At 38.7% G+C, this 20,755-nt stretch overlaps 1 protein-coding gene across 2 annotated transcripts; it reads right to left on the reverse strand.

Annotated features, from left to right (window-relative positions):
• Positions 1–231: 231 nt before the first annotated feature.
• Positions 232–18,931, reverse strand: TMEM62 (transmembrane protein 62). Of its 2 annotated transcripts, XM_053945436.1 has the most exons (14): positions 18,837–18,931; positions 14,922–15,033; positions 13,895–14,032; positions 12,793–12,838; positions 11,417–11,558; positions 11,094–11,218; positions 10,838–10,960; positions 9,845–10,000; positions 8,201–8,360; positions 6,498–6,611; positions 5,464–5,548; positions 3,837–3,941; positions 2,981–3,099; positions 232–2,094 (listed from the first exon to the last, which is right to left on the reverse strand). In XM_053945436.1, the coding sequence occupies exons 3-14, from the start codon at positions 13,932–13,934 to the stop codon at positions 1,768–1,770; spliced, it is 1,542 nt and encodes a 513-aa protein (XP_053801411.1). In that variant the 5' UTR covers positions 13,935–14,032; positions 14,922–15,033; positions 18,837–18,931; the 3' UTR covers positions 232–1,767. The 2 variants fall into 2 exon arrangements, with proteins under 2 accessions (XP_053801411.1, XP_053801412.1); XM_053945437.1 differs by lacking the exons at positions 9,845–10,000; positions 14,922–15,033; positions 18,837–18,931 and having other exon boundaries at positions 13,895–14,019.
• Between the last annotated feature and the right edge of the window lie 1,824 nt (positions 18,932–20,755).

The raw sequence follows: 20,755 nt of genomic DNA on the forward strand, positions 1-20,755 counted from the left end.
TTTGTTTCTCTTTCTTCTTAAAAAAAAAAAAATTCAGCCTTCACACAAGCCATGCATGAATGCTCAGTGTGGGGGCTTAATCAGTCAGTGGGTTCAAGTGGTGTGCAGTGCAGACTGTTGGAGAGGCCAACCTCAGGGTAAAAGTATTGGGTAACATTATATTTAACAATGGGAACAAGTCAAAAGATATGAAGTATATTATTGCCACTTCTTGTTCTAATTACATAAAAATAATTGTGAAATGTCATTTTATTATCAATTTTTCAGTATTGTATCTCACAAATAAATTTTGTGTCCTGTCTCTGTTTTTTTAACAGCTTTGCAAAACAAACTTGTAGCAACAAATTACATTCTTTATTCTCTTAACAGTGTATTTAACTCATGTAAATGGGTGTTCTTTCTCTCTTTTCCCTGTTACATTGAAGAAATTACATTATTAGCATTACATTACTATTTTCCTATATCATTGAAGAACAGAAATTAAGAAATAGGAAAACTGTCACCTGTTAGAAATAACAAAAGTCCTTGTTGTAGTCAATATTTTCTTCCAATTTATTTTCCTGTGTTCTACTACAGTCACTTCTGTTTTTTTCCAAAGGGACCATAAATAAATTAGCCCTCTTTTTTTCTTGAGAAGCCATAAATAAGTTACTGTAAAATTACCTAAAGTATTTTAAGTGTTCCACTCACAGCAGGTCGTTTGTGAAGCAATGCAGTGTTCTTTACAGATCAAGGCACCTCAGCTTTCCTGGCTCTCAATCATTACATTCTTCATGAATGTAACTAACTGTTCAATCATTTTTGGACTTATTAAAAAATGAAAACAAAGACATTAGTTTTCTTAGGTCACTCTTTGGTGCATTTGGCTGAGACCCAGAAAAACAAAAATTACAGACTTTATAGGCACCAAACTGTAGGATTCCTTCAGCCTCTCCCATCCTGAGGACATTGTCTCCATTTTTGCTTTGAAGCTGAGAACCCCAGCACTGCTGATAATTCACTGTTCTTTCACCAGTCATGGGTGAGAGGACTGGCAGCCTCAGCAGTGGAAAATGAAACTCCTTCCTTCCAGAAAGTGAGCCTGTTAATTAGCCAGCACTCCCAGGGCAAGAGCTATAGGCCACAGCTCAGGTAAACATGAACACAAATACATACACACACCTTACAGCCTATAATGTGCTTGTATACAGCATTATGAACTGAAAACATGTATGGGCAAAGGACTCTGACTGTGAGGGCCACTACAGCGCCTTTGCAATCACCATTACTTCATAAAGACATCTGGTCTAGTCTTGTAAAAACACATGCCAACCCTGAAATAAAAATCAAATTAAGCACAAATCCAGAAGCTCATCAAGTCCTATGCTCATATTTTGCAGCATTATTAAAAAAAATCAAAAATTAGTTAAAAGTATTTTTCTATTCACAGTAGTAATAGACAAACATTTCCATTTGTGAGCCATATGGACATATCTATCTCTGTATCACTAAAAAAACCCATTGATGAGATTATTCCACAGTTTACTGTATTGATGTATAATGCAAAACTGTATTATATAATGTATTTTATACAGTATGTTGTATAATACAAGGAAAATGTGTATAACATATTGTACATTTACTATTTAATACAGTTCTGTAGCAGTGCAGGTGCAGCTTTGGGTCTTACCACCTAATGGTGGGGTGTATGGAATTCCAGCATCACAAAATGATAAGGTTGTACCTTGACAGTTTTTAAGACAGAACTTGGAGTACTTATATTGTACTTCAGGAGCTTTGACAGTTTTTTATCTCTATTATGTAAGTTCTGAGCTCTGATGATTTCAGTGTCCAGGTTTTATAAATGAGAGCTGCGGTCAGTACCACCAGCCATGTTCTCATTGGGGAGAGGAAGAACGCCAAGGTGCCGTATGTTCGCTGCAGGAAATAGCAGGAATAGACCTGCCAGGCCAGGAGCAGGGCCATTGCCAGGTGAACAAGCACAGCCACGAGGCGTCGGACGTGACGGATGTGGGAATGGAAGCTGTGGCCCTGGCATCGCAGCAGCAGGCACCAGCACAGATAGGCCATCAATGGCACGTTGAAAAACATCATCTGAAAGGAAGAGCAAAATAAAATAAGACAATGAGACAGCCAAGGGTTCTGGGTAACATCTATGAAGGCTTAAAAACATGCACAGATAAAGCTGTCCCATTCTAAGGGCTGAGTACAGTTCCCAGAGATGGAATCTCAGGATGCACCTCCACGACTCTGCAGCTGATAAAGCTGCTACTGCCTGTGCCTGAGTCCCAGGCCAAGCATTCCTGCCCATTCCCTTGCAGTAAGAGGCACTAACACACACCTGACATTTCCTGGAACTGATTCAGGGAGACAGACTTACCAAAAATTAGCATGGCAAAACCAGATGGTCTGTATGTCAGCTTAACTCTGACCCAGCCCACTGTGGAGTCACACTGGTACAAGGGAGACACCATAAAGAAGGAGGCAATGCTGGTTTGGTCCTCTATCTTAAATGCCAAGGAATGACACCTTGTTTTTCAGATTAATAGGGAAACCACTCTTGGGAGAACTGGACGCAATGTGTGCTTAGGGTGACACCTACTGATCTGAAGGGTTATTAAGGCTGCAAGGGCTGCCCTGGCCACTCAGTTTTTTTTGCTTACTCACTGTATGTTAGCCAAAGGCAAAACTAGAAAATTGATAGAAAATTTAGAAATCTGTAAAGAGACAGCCTCTAATCCAGATATCCAGGGAGTCCAAAGCAACATCATTTTTTAGAGAAAAAGATAAGTTTGTGAAAATAATGCACAACCTCCTTCCTTTCTTTAAATCTGCAGAAAGGGAAGACCACTTATAGTCAGGCATGGTCACTAATCTCTCTACTTCCAAGACTCCTTTCTTTATAAAACTATTAAAAAATGGAAAAAAGCCCCTGAGAAAAAAAAAGCTGGTTTTTAGCCTTTATTTTATAAATACTCACCTGTAAAATCCCAACCACAAATGTCATACTGCCCTGTAAGAAGGAACCACCGACAAACACCCCAAAGGAAAAACAGGCCCCCATCTGGCCATCTATCAGTTCACCTACAAACCATGGTCCTGCAAGAGAGGAAACCAATCATCAGGAAACACAACACAGACACAGCCCTTTCCCACACAACCCTTTGTACCCTGAGACTTCCCTATTGCTTGTCCAGAGTAATCAGCCTCATGTTTTCATATTCAGCAGAACAGCAGTCTGGTGTGAAAATACCACAGTATGACAGGGAGTTGTGACATGCAATGAAAATACTTTTGAATTAGTTTCATATCTGTGACAATTTTCAACACCACATATATCTTCCTTATGAGAGAGGTGAAAAGGGTATTTTTTTCCCAGAATTACAGCAAGATATATGAAAAATGTGGTCACAAACAATCCCAGCCTGGCTTAGCCTAGAAATTAAAATAGGCAGGCTGCTCTGTGTTATGCATACTACACTAACAAGAAAATAGCTATTTCAGCAAGATGTTACCAAAGAACAAGCTCGGACTGTTAGCTCTGATGCGAACAATCAAAAAATAAGTGAAAGACAAACTGAATTTAAAAATACTCACTTCACTTTCAGAGTAATTTAACAAGCTAAGTGTTTCATTAATTCAGGGCTTCTAAGTTAGGCTCTTACAAATACACCTTTAGTCTCTTTGGACATTAACTTTTGAAGTTCCACATAGATTTTGTAACTTAAATAGATTTTCCCCATTCTCCAAGATGTTAGAATTCTTATTTTTCATCAGGATCTAATGTGTAATTTCAAAATACCAATTTATGTCCTCCAGTACTCTAGGCTACTTACCCAGAATGGTGTATAAATTCAGAACCAGAATTGAGTAATAGAAGGTGTTTGTTTTACTGAAGACGTGAAGAGAATATGAAGTCAGAGTAAGTAATCCCGGCTTTCCTAAACAGAGACAACATTTAAGAAAAATACACTTAATTCAGTTTGCAACACCTCCCCAGATATATATGTATGTATAATATTGGTCTTTCTGAAACAAATCTGCACATTATTTACTCATTCTTTTAAATAAGGAATATAAAAATAATATTTGGTATGTCTACAGAAGAATGCAGAAGAATGCATTACTATTACGATGATAACTGAAAGTAAAGAACCAATAAATATAACCGTCTATATTAAAAACAGCAGAGGAACCTGCAATCTAAAGGAATACACTTACTGTATGTAAATAATACTGAACGACCATTCTATACCCAGAAAATGAAGTTAGCTAGAATGAAAAACATGGAGAAAGTATGTATTAAATTAAAAGTAAAAGAATCAAAACAGTAACTCTGCAAACCCAGAAAGGTGGGTCAGCATGGACTAGATTCGTTGCATTTCCTTTCATTAAATCTACTTTAGTGAGATCTGAGAGCAACTCAAAATTAAGGCTAGGCATTAAAATGACATTATTCTGACAAGTGTGTGGTGTTAGCAGAAAAAAGAAGTAGTAGCTCTCTAACTGAAGCAGATCAAGAGAGCCTTCCTAAAAAGTTAGCTTGTAGACTTACACCTATTATGTGGCCTTCTCACAAAGAATTAACCCCCAGAGGGCAAGCTTCACCTTTGGAAATCAACAGCTCTAACAAATTTGTTCACTAAGTTGTCAAAACATTTGTCATGGTCCACATGGACCTAGCTGATCACAGAGTCAGTTTTTTTAATATTTAGCTGCTGAGTTCCATAAAGGCAACTGAAAATCTGATTCTCTTCTATGTAAGCAGTTGCTGTAGTTACTTCAGGATGCTACACAATTAGGAGTATAAAGGAAGGGACAAACACTGACATGAATAGGAAGGGAGGTGGCTTCCAGAAAAATCTCATTAGTAGGGTGTGGTTCAAATGATTGTTTAAAGGATAAACACCATGAGCTTAATAGTAATAATTTTCATTTACCAGATGTATCACAAAGTATCAAGTTATGACAGAAATGGCCTTAATATTATTTTGAGAAAGACCCAATCCTCTTCATGTTCTTTGCAAAAGTTAACAAATACTGTCTTTGCAAAAGGAAATCTGTTTCTCCACTCAGGCAAGAGAGAATTCTGTGACAACTGTAGTGAAACAAGCACACATATAGAAAATACAAAACAAAACATTCCTTTCCCTATGTATTGGATTCTTCAGTGAGAAAATTAAAATGAAACTTTGGATTTCAATCAACTTAATTTTTGTTTAGACAAAGATACCTGCTCAAGTTTCTAGTTTACTTTATTTGATATATTGGAGTTTTTCCAGCTTCCCTTAAAAGTGAAACAGCAGCTTCTGAGAAACCAGTCAAATCCCACAGCAGCAGACGTAAAATGCATATGGCGATTAACAGAACAGTTACTTACATATTGTTAGCACACAGGTCAACAGTAAAACGTTTAGGGGAAAACAGATCTACTAAAAACCACAGGTAAACATTAGTTGATACCTTTGAGTGCTGGCTTTTGGAGGTGTCGGAAAACAACAAGCAAGGTAATCTGAATCAACACAGTCAGTCCAAAGAGCACTCGAGCCTGAAAAGACAATTTTGACTATAAACCAGGCCTGGAATAATTGCAGCCTTGGAGCATGACTTATGGACACTGATAAAATGGTACAAAGATTCTATGTGAAACACATTCAAAGCTTGTTGGTGTCACTGAACTGAAGAGTAAAAAGGAAACTTAAAGATTTTCTAAGTTCTAGGATTTGTATTGTACTGACTTGAATTCTGCTCAATGTCTGAAAGCAATAGAGCCAAATCTTTAAAAAACAGGGTTTGTAAACACATCCATTGAAAAAGTGTAGTTACACTTCCAAGGCAAAACATCGTCTGAGCACTGATCTGAGGAGAAATGCAGTTCAAGACATTGTGTAGAATGCGTGACTGATTAACAAAACAAAGATAATAACTTTGAGCCAATTATGATAAGAACTACAGTCATGTGGACTTTCTTATGTAGTTTTAGAAGTGCACCTAGACTACTAAGACATTACATCTTTCTTTGCATGTACTGAGCTGTAACATATATGACTAAAGTCAATGGGGATTTTGCCCTCCACGTCACTGGAGCTAGTTATAATGCCAGCAGCTGACAGTGAGAATACTTGCAGCATTCTTTCCAGAAAACATATTTCAACAGTTCACAGTGAATTTCTCTTTGGTTTAATGTTTCGTTTTTCTACTATCTCCAGTAGCTCTTTTTCAATTTCCTGCTTGCACAAAATGCGTATACTTATGCCCAAAAATGGAGAATTGGGACTAAATCCAGGACATCAACTGTTTGTATAAACCATTGTTGCACATTTGTAGTTGAAGTGTGCAACTTGAGAAACTTTAAATGTTTTGCAATTCCAAAAGAGTCATATCTGGAAAAAGTAAACTGCATTCAAGTCTACAAATTCCTTCAGGAATTAAGAAAATGCCTACTGCAGCTTGGGAAGCCAACATGGAGTAACAGCAGTTTTGCTGAAAGTACTTACTAGAACATAGTGGTCAGTGAGAAGAATAACAGATGACCAAAAGCCAAATCTAAGAGAGAGGTTTTCTTCCATACCAAATAAATGGCCCTGTGTGCCAATTCTTCCTGAAGCATCCTAGATTGACATAAAATGAGAGCAATTACATAGCAGTGGTACAAAAAACTGTCTAGTTAAAGTTCGTAATTATCATTGCAGCTTTTCCAGAAAGATACAATTGATATATGCTTCTCTGGCATACTTCTGTATTAAATTCTACCTACAAAGGATTACTTACAGTCAATCCTGCAGTTTCAAGTAAATTGGTAATTATAAAATCATAACCTGAAAGTACTACATATGAAGAAGAGCCTGTCAGAGATTCAGCAACTTATGGAAGACTGTGACTGTTTACTGCCCCCCCCCAATTGTTTTCTAGAAGTTCAATTCTAGGTAATAGCCTATATTAAAATATTTTCAAATTTTGTTGTGCTTCATTTCTGGTGTATTGCCATAAACCCATATAGATAAACAAACACTTGTTTATTGTTTATTGTTATTTATTCAACACAGCACAGTGTTGAGCACAGTGTTCCAGCTGTGGCCTGGCAAGCACTCAGTAGAGCAGGATAGTGACTTGTCTTGGCTGGTGATGCCCTTGTGGATGTACCCCAGCATGCAGTACATTTTCTCTGCAGCACCAGCACACTGCTCATTCACTCTGAGCTTGTGGTCCACCAGGACGCTGAGGTCCCTTTTCAAAGAGCTGCTCCCCAGCCAGGCAGATCACAGCCTGTGCTGCACTCCTGGATTATGTTTTCCTGGGTGCAAGTCCTGACACTTTTCTTCTATGAACTTCATGATGTTCTTCTTGGCCCACAATTTGCCCTTGGTTAATCTGTGTTGGCTCTTCCCAGTCATGTGCTTCATCTGACCTGAGAAAGCCCCCCACAAGGATTTGTTTCCCAGTTTTCCCAGGGACTGAAATAAGACTGAGGGGCTATAATTTCCCAGATCCTCCCTTAAGCCCTTCTTGTATACAGGAGAGTCATGAGCCTTCTGCCAGTCTTTTGGGATGCCCCCTGATCTCCACATCTTCTCCAAGACTATGGAGAGTGGCCTCACAAAGATGTCAACCAAGTCTCTTAATACTCTGGAGTGGAAACTGTCAGGACCCATTGATCTGGAGGATCAAGCTCCTGTGCCAGGTCTTACTCCAACTCTTCTTTCATTGACAGTGAGTCTCTGTTTGCATCAAGCTTGATCCTTGTTCCCAAGGCCTGGGGCCCAACACTGCTGGTAAAGACAGAGGTGAAGAAAGTGTTGAGAACCTCTGCCTTTTCAGAGCTGTTGGTGACTAATTCACCTCTGCTGTTTAACACCTGGCCAGTATTTTGTTTCTGCTTGTTGTTTATATACCTTTAGAACCCCTTATTGTAATTTTTGACATCTCTGGCCAATTTCAATTCAAGTTTGCACTTCTGTCATGTCTTATTATACTCCTTATGAAAAATAATATTTCTTTCCTTATCCCAGCAGCTTTATGAATATTTTGGTGTTAGCAGTCAATGTTTCTTTCTTTATTAAATCCTTTGGGTTTTGTAATCAGACAAATATGAAAGTAAGTCTGTTACTTTATTCCTAGTTATGTGAGGCAGGAGGGTGATAGAGAAGCCATGACAAGAAAAAAAAAAAATTAATACAAAGAATGCCAACAGGTACCTTACCTGGACAGTCACATCTATGTGATGGAACCCTTCACTGTAGTTTTGTGGGCTCCACTTCAGCACATAGAGAGGGCCAGACACCTGATGTGCATTCCCCAGGTGAACTCCATCTATGTAGACTTTGACAGAGATAATTACAGAAGGAGAGAATGCCAGAATTCTAAGGAGTAAATAAAGAGAAAAATAAACAGATTTGTTACTGGACTTGCAGATATGTCATTACTTCCTTAAGAAAAAGTCCCTAAAGGTTAAGCTGCCTTGTAGTAAAGAGTTCAAAAGATTTAGAAATTATAACAGTGAAATATCTGTAGGCTAATGGTAACATAGTAGGTCTTTCCTACTGTTAAAAAGAAAGTAGTTCTGTCTGACACTACACAAAAGAACAGGATAGAAAACTGGCTGTGGAACAGACAAAAAGGTGGCAGAAGTTTTAAGGCCCTGGCAGAAATAATTTTAGAACTCTTGCTCCGGAATGTTTGCTAACACAAGTGGGATGCATCCTCTAGCACACATAGACACATAACCAAATACTTGTAGATGGCTTCATAAAAATTGCCAGGCTCCCTCTCTCTAAAGTCCTTTATTGTTGGGAGTGGGGTTTTTTTCTTTTTTTTTTTTTTCCTTTTTGTCTTTTTTGCTAGTCAGAATATAACCTCTCAGAGTTTGTAACTACACTTAAGACAAATGGAGTGGAATGCAAGACTGATATTACAGATCTCAAATACCAAGAAATGTATTGTCACTTGGCAGTAGTGCTTATATTCATAGAAACAGTGATACTAATACAGACTCAAAATACTGCACATGCAATTCCTTTCATTTCTAGTAATATGAATGGCATTCCAGAGCATGTTTTAGTCAAATGAAGGCATTTCATACAGCTATGGTGAACAATTCTACCAGTTCATATATTATATATAATCATAAGAATGTTCAGATAAGGTTCTGAATAGGAAACTGGAAGGTAATTAGGACACCTAGTAGGATACTGCTCCCTAACTGAAAAGTATGACAAACTGCTTTTTACTGTAACCCTATGTATGCAGTATTTCAAGCAGATTAGTCTTACAGCAAATATAAAATGCTGGAAAGGGCCTAAAACTCTGAAATATAAATGTAAAAGGTAAGTAGATAAGGTAAAAATCGAAAGATGGAGAGAGATTTAAAATTAATATGAAAATTGGCAGAGGCGTTTCATGTTTTAGTATATAAAGGATGTAGAATTGAAAAGACAAAGTGCTAAGAAGTCTGAAGTGAACAGAGAAATCATTTAGAAAAATACACAGACAAAATCCTGAAATTAGCAGAGTTGATGTGAACATGTGAGATAAATAACACAGATTACATATTAATCTATGCATATTGATTACATATGAATCTATTTTAATTACATCTTAATTGATCAGCTTTGGTTACATAAAGTTCATTTGACCTCAGGGGAAATAACTGCATAAATAAAACAAACACAAATTACTACTACATAATCTTTTTGTCCCAGATATGATACAAAGCAAGCTCTCTGGAACAATCTTCCAGAGAAAAGTGAATTCTGAAAACAGCAGACAAACATTTAAAAAAAAAAGGTTGTGTGTATATTCCTGTAAATATAATTAAATATTGTGAAATCAAGACATTACAGGCTACCTGATATGAGTAGAATAAAGAATTTTGACTAGTGGTTCATGAGTAGAACTGCTGTAAAGGAAGGATTTGGGATTGGTGATGAGAACTACAGGCCACTCCTCAAAGTTAAGATCTGCAAAGCTGAGGAGGTCATGATCAAACGCGAGGATCCTGTATCTATAATTAAAGGAAAAAAAATTTGTTAATACAAACTGCTGTGTGAACAGCTGATTTCCATGCTTCTCAAGTTCCTAAAGAACCTGGCTTTATTTTCCATTTATTCTCTTCTGTAGTTGATCTTACATTTTCCAACTCTGCTGTATTAACTATACAGTTGCTTACCTCTGATGAGGTTAATTTTATTATAAATCATAGAAGCAGTACCAAAAGTTCCAAGTGTGAAGATCTATGGATTTTTGCACATGAATCAGATAGATGAACATTACATTAAAGAACTCAAATATAATGTACATTTCCACAGTGTCTGTGTAGGTACTCTAACTCAGGACAAGGGTCCCAGCGTGCTCTTCCCCTATATTCATACCAGTATCCTTCTTTGGATTACTGCAGAAGAAAAGCTTATGTATTACTATACACTACACGTAGCATCAGACACTTTTTGATATGCAAGTAAGGTAACATTTCTCAGGTGGACTATTTCTGTGTCAAGAATTATAACAGCTACTGCAGAGCATGTGTATTTTGAAGTAGTGATGCTGAATTTTACTACAATTTATTTATCTACATTTGAATATTAAACACTATCTGGATACACATTTAGATGTCCCCTTTTTAGTTTTTAAATATCAAGAATTAATTAAAAATATTTAATTTATTAGCACACTGTTGATATGGGGAAAAATCCCAAACATACTTTTTGTCAAAAGCACTAATAGTAATAACCAGTCAGGCTGATCTCATGCTTCTTTCAAATTCACCACACACCATAAAAGGGAATCACAGTACAGTAAGGTAGGTTTCATAAAATTATTTGCTCATATGGGCTTTTCTTACCTCCTGTTATCCATCCAGTCTCCCAATTCAAGTTCCAGAGTGCCACCACGGTGTTGACTGTGCAAGACTGGCATCAGCCCACCCATTGTATGGAGATGTCCACATAAATAGGCTGTGGCAGAACTAATAAGAATTGTGATTATTTGGGTGGGAAGGAAATATCACTGCAGAAAATCTGAAAAGTGAAAGATGAGCATGTGAAGACAGGCAAGAAATGTACTTCATGCTGAAAACATACAGGATAAGAAGATCTTACCTCATTAGTGTTCGTATTCCAGGGGATGGGGAGATGATTGTCGAGGTGGGGTAGTGGCCAAACCAGATAGTATGGTTGCTGTGTAGACTTTCTGTTGCCATCAAAGACAGCTCTGCCATTTGATTCTGAAACAGGCAGGTGACAAATCCATTTTGCTAAATAAATGTCTCACATGCATTATAACTTAAAAATGTAAACACTCTTATAGATGAACACAAATCTTTCAAACAATTTTTTTATATTAAAAAAACCCCAAACCTCCAAACAAGCCACTACAGAAATAAAACAGCCAGCAAAACGGAATGCAAAGACTTATACAATACCATATTTAAAATCCCAAAAAAATTATAGGGTCTCTTAGGGCCTGGGCTGAGTGTGGCGTCCACGCAGATGAATGAATAGTTCCCAAAAGAGGTAGTGTGGATGTAATGGAAAGAACCATCTTTACGCCAGGCAGAGTATTTCCTAACAAAATAAGATGGAAATAGTCCTGTTAGGAGAGCTTGTAACCATGACAAACATACATTGCTTTCTTTCCTTCCATTGACAACAGGTAATTTTACTATTTCTGAGCTACAAAATTGAAGTGCTTTTGATACTTTGTGCTAGATGAGAATTATGCATATCTTCCACTGGCAAAGACATGACATTTCAACTAACAGTACCACCTAAATTGCTCTATTAAGGATTAAATTCTGTAACTAAAATGATTGTGAGTTAATACGAGAATTACTAAAATTCATTAAGTTTAGGTTGTATTTTTTTTTTAAATTCTTTGGGGGTTTTGGGATGGGCATTTTGTGCACATTTGGGTTTTTTTACTTGTTTTAATTTTGTTTTATTCCATGCATGATTTGTGGAAGCCAAAACATTCCTGAGTCCAGATGATGAGTATAATTTGAATACAGCCATCCAAAAATCAGTTCACGTCCCTGTTTCTCCACCAATCAGAACAATAAAATTACCAGAAAGGTTGACCTGAATAGAATACAAGCCAATATATTAAAAACAAGTTTTCCATACTTCTAATGCTATAAAAACCCTTTCACAATATTTTTAAGCTAACATTATCTCTGTGAACACCATGACAACACAATTCAATACAATACAACTTCAATACAATTTCTTCCTTTAATCCCACTTTGAGTATGTGTAACAGTTGATTAATCCTCTGCTAATGCTGTGAACATATAATAGGAACCTATGTTTTTGTGTAAAAATATTGTATTTCTATATACCTCACTGCCCTCTTTAATTTTAATGCATAATGAAAACCAGAATGTGGTGTTGAATAACTGTTTTTCCTAGCTTCTATTTTTATTTCTGCAAGCAATTTTTAGAATTTTAATATTTTAAAATATTATTTAGATTTTTATATATTGAAAAAACAACTCCATTTCATTCTTGCATCTTCTCTCTCCTAGAGTGTGACTGAAAATTTTCTAGACAGACAGATTTAACATACTCAATTACAAAACACAGAAGGATAAGAGATAAGAAATCTGCACAAAGAATTTTCTATTTTCTCAATCAATTCTGCTCTACTAACTGGCAATGCAAAAGACAGAGGGAATAGTAGATATGATCCTGGGTTACAGGAAATTCAGTGAAAAAGCACATCTGTGGTAACTGAAAACAGAATATTGTTTAGTTAATTTGACCTTGAATATACCTGCATCTGTATGGTAAATAAAAGTACCTGTAATAATTCTGAACACTATCCAGGCTTGGAATGTTGAATGAATCTGTAAAGGAGTAAAAAAGGAAATAAGGAAACTTTCAGATCAAATTGATCATTGGCCCCTGTATCTAACTAGGTAATGTTGAGATAAAGCATTCTCAGCACATGCTGAAGAGCTACTTTTTAAAAAATGCATGATTGACAAGCAAACTAACTGTGCAGAGGAGACATTATATCCTCAAAGCAGTTAAATGGGAATGGTTTTCTCATTCAAGTTTCAATTCAAAGATAAAGGCATTGTGGGAATATAAATTGTTATTTAGCAGCCAAAAACTAAACCTGTCTCCATTTTGACCACAGAGCTTTTCAAAAGCTTTTTTGGGCTGGGTGCATGCTCTGTAAGTAAGACTTAACTCATTCATGGAAAATAAAGTAGTCATAGCATCAGAGAATAGTGTGTGTAGAACAGACATCAGCTTGGGGAGGTCTGCACTGCAACAGTTCCACTTCTCCATTAATGCTGGTAACAGAAACCTAATAGGAAAATGAGTATATATGACAAAGCATGCACTTTCTTCCCCGCAGTGCAGCTTCCTGTACAGCCCATTTATACAGCCTACATGACTGTCAGCTTGTTTCAATGCTTACAGTACAGCAACAGCTGATGGATCTAAACACCCATGACTCCCTTCTATTCAAAAGAAACCAAATTTCCTTTAGCTTCTGGACATGTGACATCTTTTAAACTTAAACCTGTGAGGGGGAAGTCCATGAAAAGTAAATTGAAACCATTTCTTCAGTATGGTAAGATTACAGTTTGCCCCTCCATTAAATAATGTGGTATATAAAATAATGACATGGAAACTAACATCTGAAGTCATGTTCTACCACTTGCCAGGTAAAAGACTCTTACTTCTCTGGTACTAAAACTCTCCAGTAAGAGCTTGTAAACAAAGTGTCAGTAGACACTCTACTGAGACATCCACATGTCTCAGTAGACATGTGGATGGCAAGCCCTTCTCCTGATTCTTGAATCACACTAGTGAGTACTAAGACTTTACCTCTATATTCTGTAATGTGCAATCACAGGAAAAACAGAAATGTTTCATTTTCTTCTTACCATGATTCCCTTTGATGTCTATCCACTTGGTTTTTTCCATGACCCTTGATCTCTTCAGGATTGACTGGTAAGTTTTCCACTCATCTTCTACCTGCTCAGATCCCAGTTTATCTCTTGTCTTAGCATCTGTCAGATCACCTGAGAGTGTACAAAGGTGAGATATAACTAGAGGCCTACACAGCTTATACAAATACTGTAACTAGACAAGCATGCCATCCCTGCCTCCAAGTCTAAGTAGCTGCAGGCCTGGGTGCAATCTGCATGTTTCTGTATCTGGTCCACAAGGGCAAGGTAAATGCCTTCTAATGCACATGCAGCAGCCTCATCAGACATCTATTGACCACATCACTGCAGCACTTTCACTAATTAGATAAGTAATTCTCTGCAGAAACAAAACTCCAGGTCTAGCATTAGGATTCTAAAGCCTTGCACACAGTAATGGCTCAGTCTTTTAGATTTTCTTGTCAAAACTTAATCTATTTCTATAGCAAGCTGTCAAGTGAAGTGGCAAGGTTTATTTCACCTCTCTTGGTATGATATGTTCAAATGGAAACCAACAATAAAATCTTACATTAATTCACAGGTGAATTTCATACAAATGAGTAGGGATTGTTCTGAGAGAGGAACTGTATCCTAGTGGCTAACCACAGACATTGCTCACTTCTGTAATTTCAAACACAAAGAATGTAGAATCATGACCAGGACAAGACAGAAGGTGGCTGCTAGCAAGGGCTAAGATGCAGCAACACCTATTGGGAAAACAATAGCTATCTTGTGTGATTGTGTCTGTTACATATAGAACACACTAAACTCACTGAAGAAACTGAATGCTAAAGAAAATAATAATTCCCTTGTTGAGAGGTTATTCTTTTCAGCTTCTAGCAGTCTCCCTTCAGCTGCAATTCCATTTCCATTGCTTAAGATACCTGAATATTTAAAGTTTTCTCTTGAGATCCTAGAACTTTGCCTATTTGCTGTTCCTTTGACAGTACACTCAACAGGAAATTCACACTTTTCAATTGCTTACCTGTTGCTAGAACAAGTGCTGGCTGAATTACATCAATTGTTTCAGAACAGAATTTTTCGAATTCAGGAGCTCGTTTGGGATCCCGAAATTTGCTGATATGAATATCTGACACCTGCAAAAAAGAAGAGTGAAACACTGCCCCAAGCAGAGGGTTATTGCTACCCAGGTTGCTCCGCAAAGAAAGCCAAGTATACATAAGAATGCAACATAAGAGCAGTCACAGTAATTCATGTCAGTTTAAGGGATACAGGGAGAAACAGAAGTATGTGACTAGGGGAGAAGGAAAGCAGAACAAACAAATGATATTGCAACTCTAACCCCTAAAATCACATTCAATTCAAGAAAATTTCCTTAAATCTAAGAGAATACAAAAATATGAGGAAATACTTAGGTATCCACAGTAAATTGTGATGTTTGCAAGTGGCCTGTTGCCTTTCAAATTCTGAGAATTTCTGTGCAATACACTGGTTTTGCTGCAAGTAAGAATACAAAGTAGTTCTGCAAAGCAATAGGTTAAAGCTACCTAGAACTTGAAATGTACTGAAAATTTGTTTTATACCTGGTGTGACATTTCCAGTAGCTGAGTGGAAGGATTTTTAACATTCTATCCAAGCATTTTATTGGATCAAACAAGTGTGTTTAGATCCTATTCCATGTGCCTTCAAGAAGGCAAAGATTGCCTAAGAAATGATGATATGACTTGTATGTAACTGTAAAAGATGCTGTTCATTTCTGAATCAGTCAAAACCCTCACATCAGAAGAGCCGTTTGAGGAGAATAAGAAATATAAGATTTTTCTATTTTTTTGCATTGTGGCTTTTCAGTATTATACAAAAAACAAAACAAAACAAAACGAACCATTGTGTGAATTGTTTCAATTCCACTTTCCATTCTACTTCAGTCAATCAATTAATTAATTGTCCTCCTTAGTTTGAACAAATGGTATTTGATGCTCAAAAAGCATCAAATGCTCATCTGACAATACCACTTGGAAAGGAAAACATTAACTTTTACATTCAGTTTAATAAACCTGTTCTTTGAGAGCTTGTAGTTTTTGAAAAATCCAGATAAAATATATTGGAGAAAAATTATTTACTTCTACTTATTCAGTCATCTGTATACAAAGAAAATATTACCTGAATACAGTTTTTTAATTCTGCTTAGGAAAACTCCCCATTCAGAATGATATGGAATTTTTGCCTAGATCAGAATTGCATGCTAAAAAAGGCAAACACTTTTAGATACAACTTTATCTTCACTTTCATTGACGCAGTAAAATTAGTGTGAGGCAAAGAGCACAGCAAAACTACCTCGATACATCAAACCTCATTTAATCATTGACAAGGATACAACTTGTTTTGCTTCTTTTCAGCCTGTGGATTTGCAAATAATTTATCTCAGCAATCAAACAGAGAAAATCAAAACTTCTACAGTTTTTATTCTCGAGAAAGAAGTCTTACAAAAAACTTTACTCCTGCTCTACCAGTAACTACAGCAAATGTAAATTTCCAACCTTACAGCAGAGTGTTTCGGAAGCCTAATTTCCTACAATGACCTTCCCACTTTTCTTCCCCATGAGTTTAAGATTTAAAAAAAGGTTGAACTTGTAATTTCTAAGAGTTACAGTGTCCTGGGACTTCTGAGAGCTGGGACTAAGTTTCTCTCATCACTAACAGCCATGACATATGAAGATCTCAGAAGTGCAGCTTCTTCCCCCGCCCCTTTTTAAAATTTTTTTTTAAATTAATTTCAGATGATATCCCAATAAGAAGAAAGACAGTGGGCAAGATGAAAAGCTTGTAATGCTCCTATTTGCTTTCCAAAATGTAGGTGAAAGCCCATTTGCTGCTCCCCTCCCTCTGATTGATGTGGATACTTGGCCTCTCATTGCATCATAGGCAGTTACTTTCATTAAAATGGGCTGGAAGAGATTTAGGGGTGAGGAGAAATCACCATTAACATTCCTTATCTAGCAAAGATGTGGTTCAGGAGAGGCAGGAATTAAGGAGGGAGAATTACAAGGTCTAGAGCAACAGTAGAATGCTTTCAGCTGACAGAAACAGGAGAAATAATTATATGCTTGTCAAATGCTGAACTAGAGTGTCTGTTTGGCAGTGGGTAAGAGAAATTCTGCTACAATAAATGGATGAGCCATTAATAGAAGATTAAAGTAGAAAGACTGTGGTTTAGTTCCATTTAAGAAGAGATAGTCCTGTGTATGGGAAGAAAAACAAGGCAGGAACTGCTGGGGGCAGAACTGACCATCTTGAGCTCTATTCAGTGACCTAGGCTAGACCTATGGAATCACCAGGGAGCCTGAGGCCTCTTTCCCATAACATCATCAGGCACAAGGCTGGATTTGGTGCTTGATTAGTTTCCAAGTTAGGTCAATGATAAAGCAGCTGTTAAAGGGCACATCTGAAAGAGAACATAACCACTTGAAAGCAAAGCCAAGTCTCAAATTAGCTGTGCTATGACCTGTCCTTGGGAGAGCTCCACTTGAAGTGACACAACCAGAGAGAACACAGCAAGAGAAACATGGGCCTGTGCACTGCTTGTCAGTATAGCTCTGCAGCAGCTATATCCTACTGTATCTGACTCTTCACAAGACAGCAGCTCACGATAGGGGCTTTCCTTACATTATTTCAAGCATATCTCTTGATATGCTTACTCTTACTCTGCAGTAAAAATAAGCCTTAAGTCACTTAAGGAAAAATTAATGAAAAAAAATTACACCACCAATTAGAGAGAACCAAAGGACTTATATATGCCAGCTCATCCACTAAGAGCACTGCCTGCAGCTAATCAAGTCAGGCAAAGTGTTCTTGAGATTGAGAATGAAAACAAAACACTAAAAGCAGCTATTTGTTAGAAGGAAATGCAAAGCAATCCCTGCAACATCTCAGCCATAGATTAACTACAAATATGTAAACACTTTTGTGGCTAGTTCTACATTAAGTGCTTTGGGAATGCTCTGGGGAGAAGAGTCACAGAAGAGGCCACAGAAACCCTAAGACGTGACAATTTGCTTCCACGACTATGCCAGGTCAACTTGGATTTTATGTTTAACCTGGAAACAAAGCTGTGTACATTTAACCTTCTGAATACTGGCACAGTACCTTCTACTGCTATAAATCAGTAAAGCTATTTTCTCAGCCACACAACTTTTCTGAGGTTTTGGATGGGGAAAGGGACAGGCAGAGCCTGCATTTCTCCCCAGGATATTAGATAATACCGCATCAGGTACTGATGCAATATATAGGGTAGTGTAATAATTAGGTGATTTTTAATAACCCGCTTCCACCACACACATCTTGTCTGATAAGGAAACTTCTCTGTGCAACCATCCAGGAGCCACTCTGGCAGTCACACTCACACCACCTGGGACCGATGAGGCCCCTTCACAGCTACACCCCCACACTCACAGTCAGACCAGGTTTCCTCACCAGCTCAGCTCCAGGTTTCCCATAGCTCAGACTTCGGGGTCATTAAAATTATTTAATCTTGGTGTAGTAATTAACAAAATAACAGTCCGACTTGGGTACCTCTGAGAAGGTGCCCCAAAGAAAGGAATCCCCGGGCTTTTATACCCTCACAGTCCGAGAGCAAGCAAGTCTGTGGGTCATGGGCTCCTGCCGCCTGTGAGTCCGATCCCCTGGCCGGGTCACAGGTCCCCGTGCCCTGTGCTCTTCGCTGTGTAAAGGATTTCACAGGTCTCGGCCTTTCGCCTCGGGCTCCCGCCCTCCAGAGCTCGGCGTGCAGCTGCACATCGAGCTGCCGGCACTGAACATATTCCTCAACGCGACCTTTCGGGCAGCCTGGCCAAACACCTGTAACCTGGACTTGACTGCGCGCCTCCGCCCTGCCCGCCGTGCCCGCGGCTCGGCCGCCCCTCGCCCGCCCGGCCCCGCTCACCTGCACGACCCAGAGCAGGCTGGCGGCGGCCGCCCCGGGCGCGGGCTGCGGGGCCCAGCGGCGGCGCTGCCCCGGGGCCGGCGGCGCCCCCGGCGGCCCGTACCAGTCCAGCAGCAGCGCCACGGCGGCCGCCGCCAGCAGCCCCGCCGCCAGCCCCAGCATCCTGCGCCGCGCCGCCACCGCGCCCGCCCCGGGCGAGCCCTGCGCCGCCGGCCCCGGCACTTCCGCGTCCACCTCCCCCGCGGCCGGGCCGGCCCGCGCTCGGCCGCGCTGGCTCGGAGGACCGATGCCAGCGGGGCCGGGGGTGGGCGCTCCCCCTGTGCTGGAGGTTCTGTCCGGCGAGGCCGGGGGATCTCGGCTCTCCCCACGCTGCCCGGGCCCTGAGTGTTCCCGCTTTCCCCTCCAGCCGCAGGGGTGCCTGGAAATGCCTAGGTTAAAGCAGAAGGAAACCCAGGCGTACGAAGAGATCTGTGTCTCATCCTGCTTCCTTGCAAATACAGCATGTAAACTTTCGCTTTTTCTCGTGACGGTATTATAATTCTACCTGCTCGAAAAATCTAGGCAGTTGACCTATTTTGCTCCTGACAGAAGTCTTTTTATGGTATTTTGAACATTTTAATATATATATATGTACAAACAACATTTTAAACCTTGCTATAGCAACTGCACAGTTTCATAATTGCTAAATTATTCTTTGCTATCAACTCAGTTTACTAACTGCTGCCCATTTTTGTTGAGATTTTTTTCTTCCGATCTTAAGTATGAGTTTAGGTGAAAAAGCTTCTGTCAAGTCACATCACACTTTATTATTTAACATAATATTCTCAAACAACTTCAGGTATTAGAAATTTCTAATTCAATATTGTTTAATTGTAATTATATTTTCTTATATAATTTGTCATAAGACAAAGATTTAATTTTTAGCATTGATAATAATTAGCATTGATTGATCAAGAAAAAACATTTTTCACATCAATTAGACTGCATTAATATAAGACACAACTTTTTAGATGTCCTTCATAAATTAGTTACTCTTTTGCAGGACTTCATGTATGTTTGCTTTGGTTTTTTTCAGCTGCCTTTCATCTTGCTTGTCTACTCTTCCCCCCAGAAAAAACACCCTGAAGAAATGTTTCTAAATAAACATCAATCAGCAATCCTGGTAATCTTCAGGAGTAATCTGGAGAACTAGGGTTTGCTCACTTTTTTCCTGAAGCTCTACCATTTTATTTTAGCTCTAGCAAGGCTGTCAAGCATTTTGTCTGTATTAAAATTGATCTGAATTCCTCTTTCGTTCCTCTTCTTTCCTCTATTACTGTAGTATCCATGGAGATCCTGGTGTTTTGTGCTATTTCTGCCTGGGCAATGGTGCCAACTTGTTTTTTTAAGAGGTTTGCTGACACTTTCTTTGCTGTCTCTCAGCGCATGTGGGTTTCCAATTTTTTTTTTAATAATAATTTTTTAAAATAAGTCTAACAGAAACTCCTGTTCAATTAAAGCAGTTGATTTACATTAGCATAACTTCTAGAAGTCCCACAGTAAAGCAAACCCCTACTGATAGCTAGCTAAAAGAGGTAGCCAGGCTAGCTGCTTGCCTTGCAGCACAGGGGGCTGCAGGCAGCCCTCCTGCTGCTTGACTGGATTTATTGCTGTCCTGGAATTCTGCCTTGCTTCCCTTGCTCGACTACATTGGAAGCTGGAGTATACAATTGCTAGTGTTGATGCCAAAACAGGTGGAGGACTCCAGTAATTACAGTCCAAACTTGGTTGTTGTGCAAACAACACTTCTGGTTAGCGGGCAGCTGTGCTATTGGAAAGGATTGGGTACAGATCAGCAAGATGGACAGACAGAACGAGATGAGATTGTTAATTGTCTCATGGCAAAATTCACTTTGTATTTTTTACACCTCATACCTAAA

The sequence above is a fragment of the Vidua chalybeata genome, chromosome 6 (assembly GCF_026979565.1).
Source record: "Vidua chalybeata isolate OUT-0048 chromosome 6, bVidCha1 merged haplotype, whole genome shotgun sequence".
Lineage (NCBI taxonomy): Eukaryota > Metazoa > Chordata > Aves > Passeriformes > Viduidae > Vidua > Vidua chalybeata.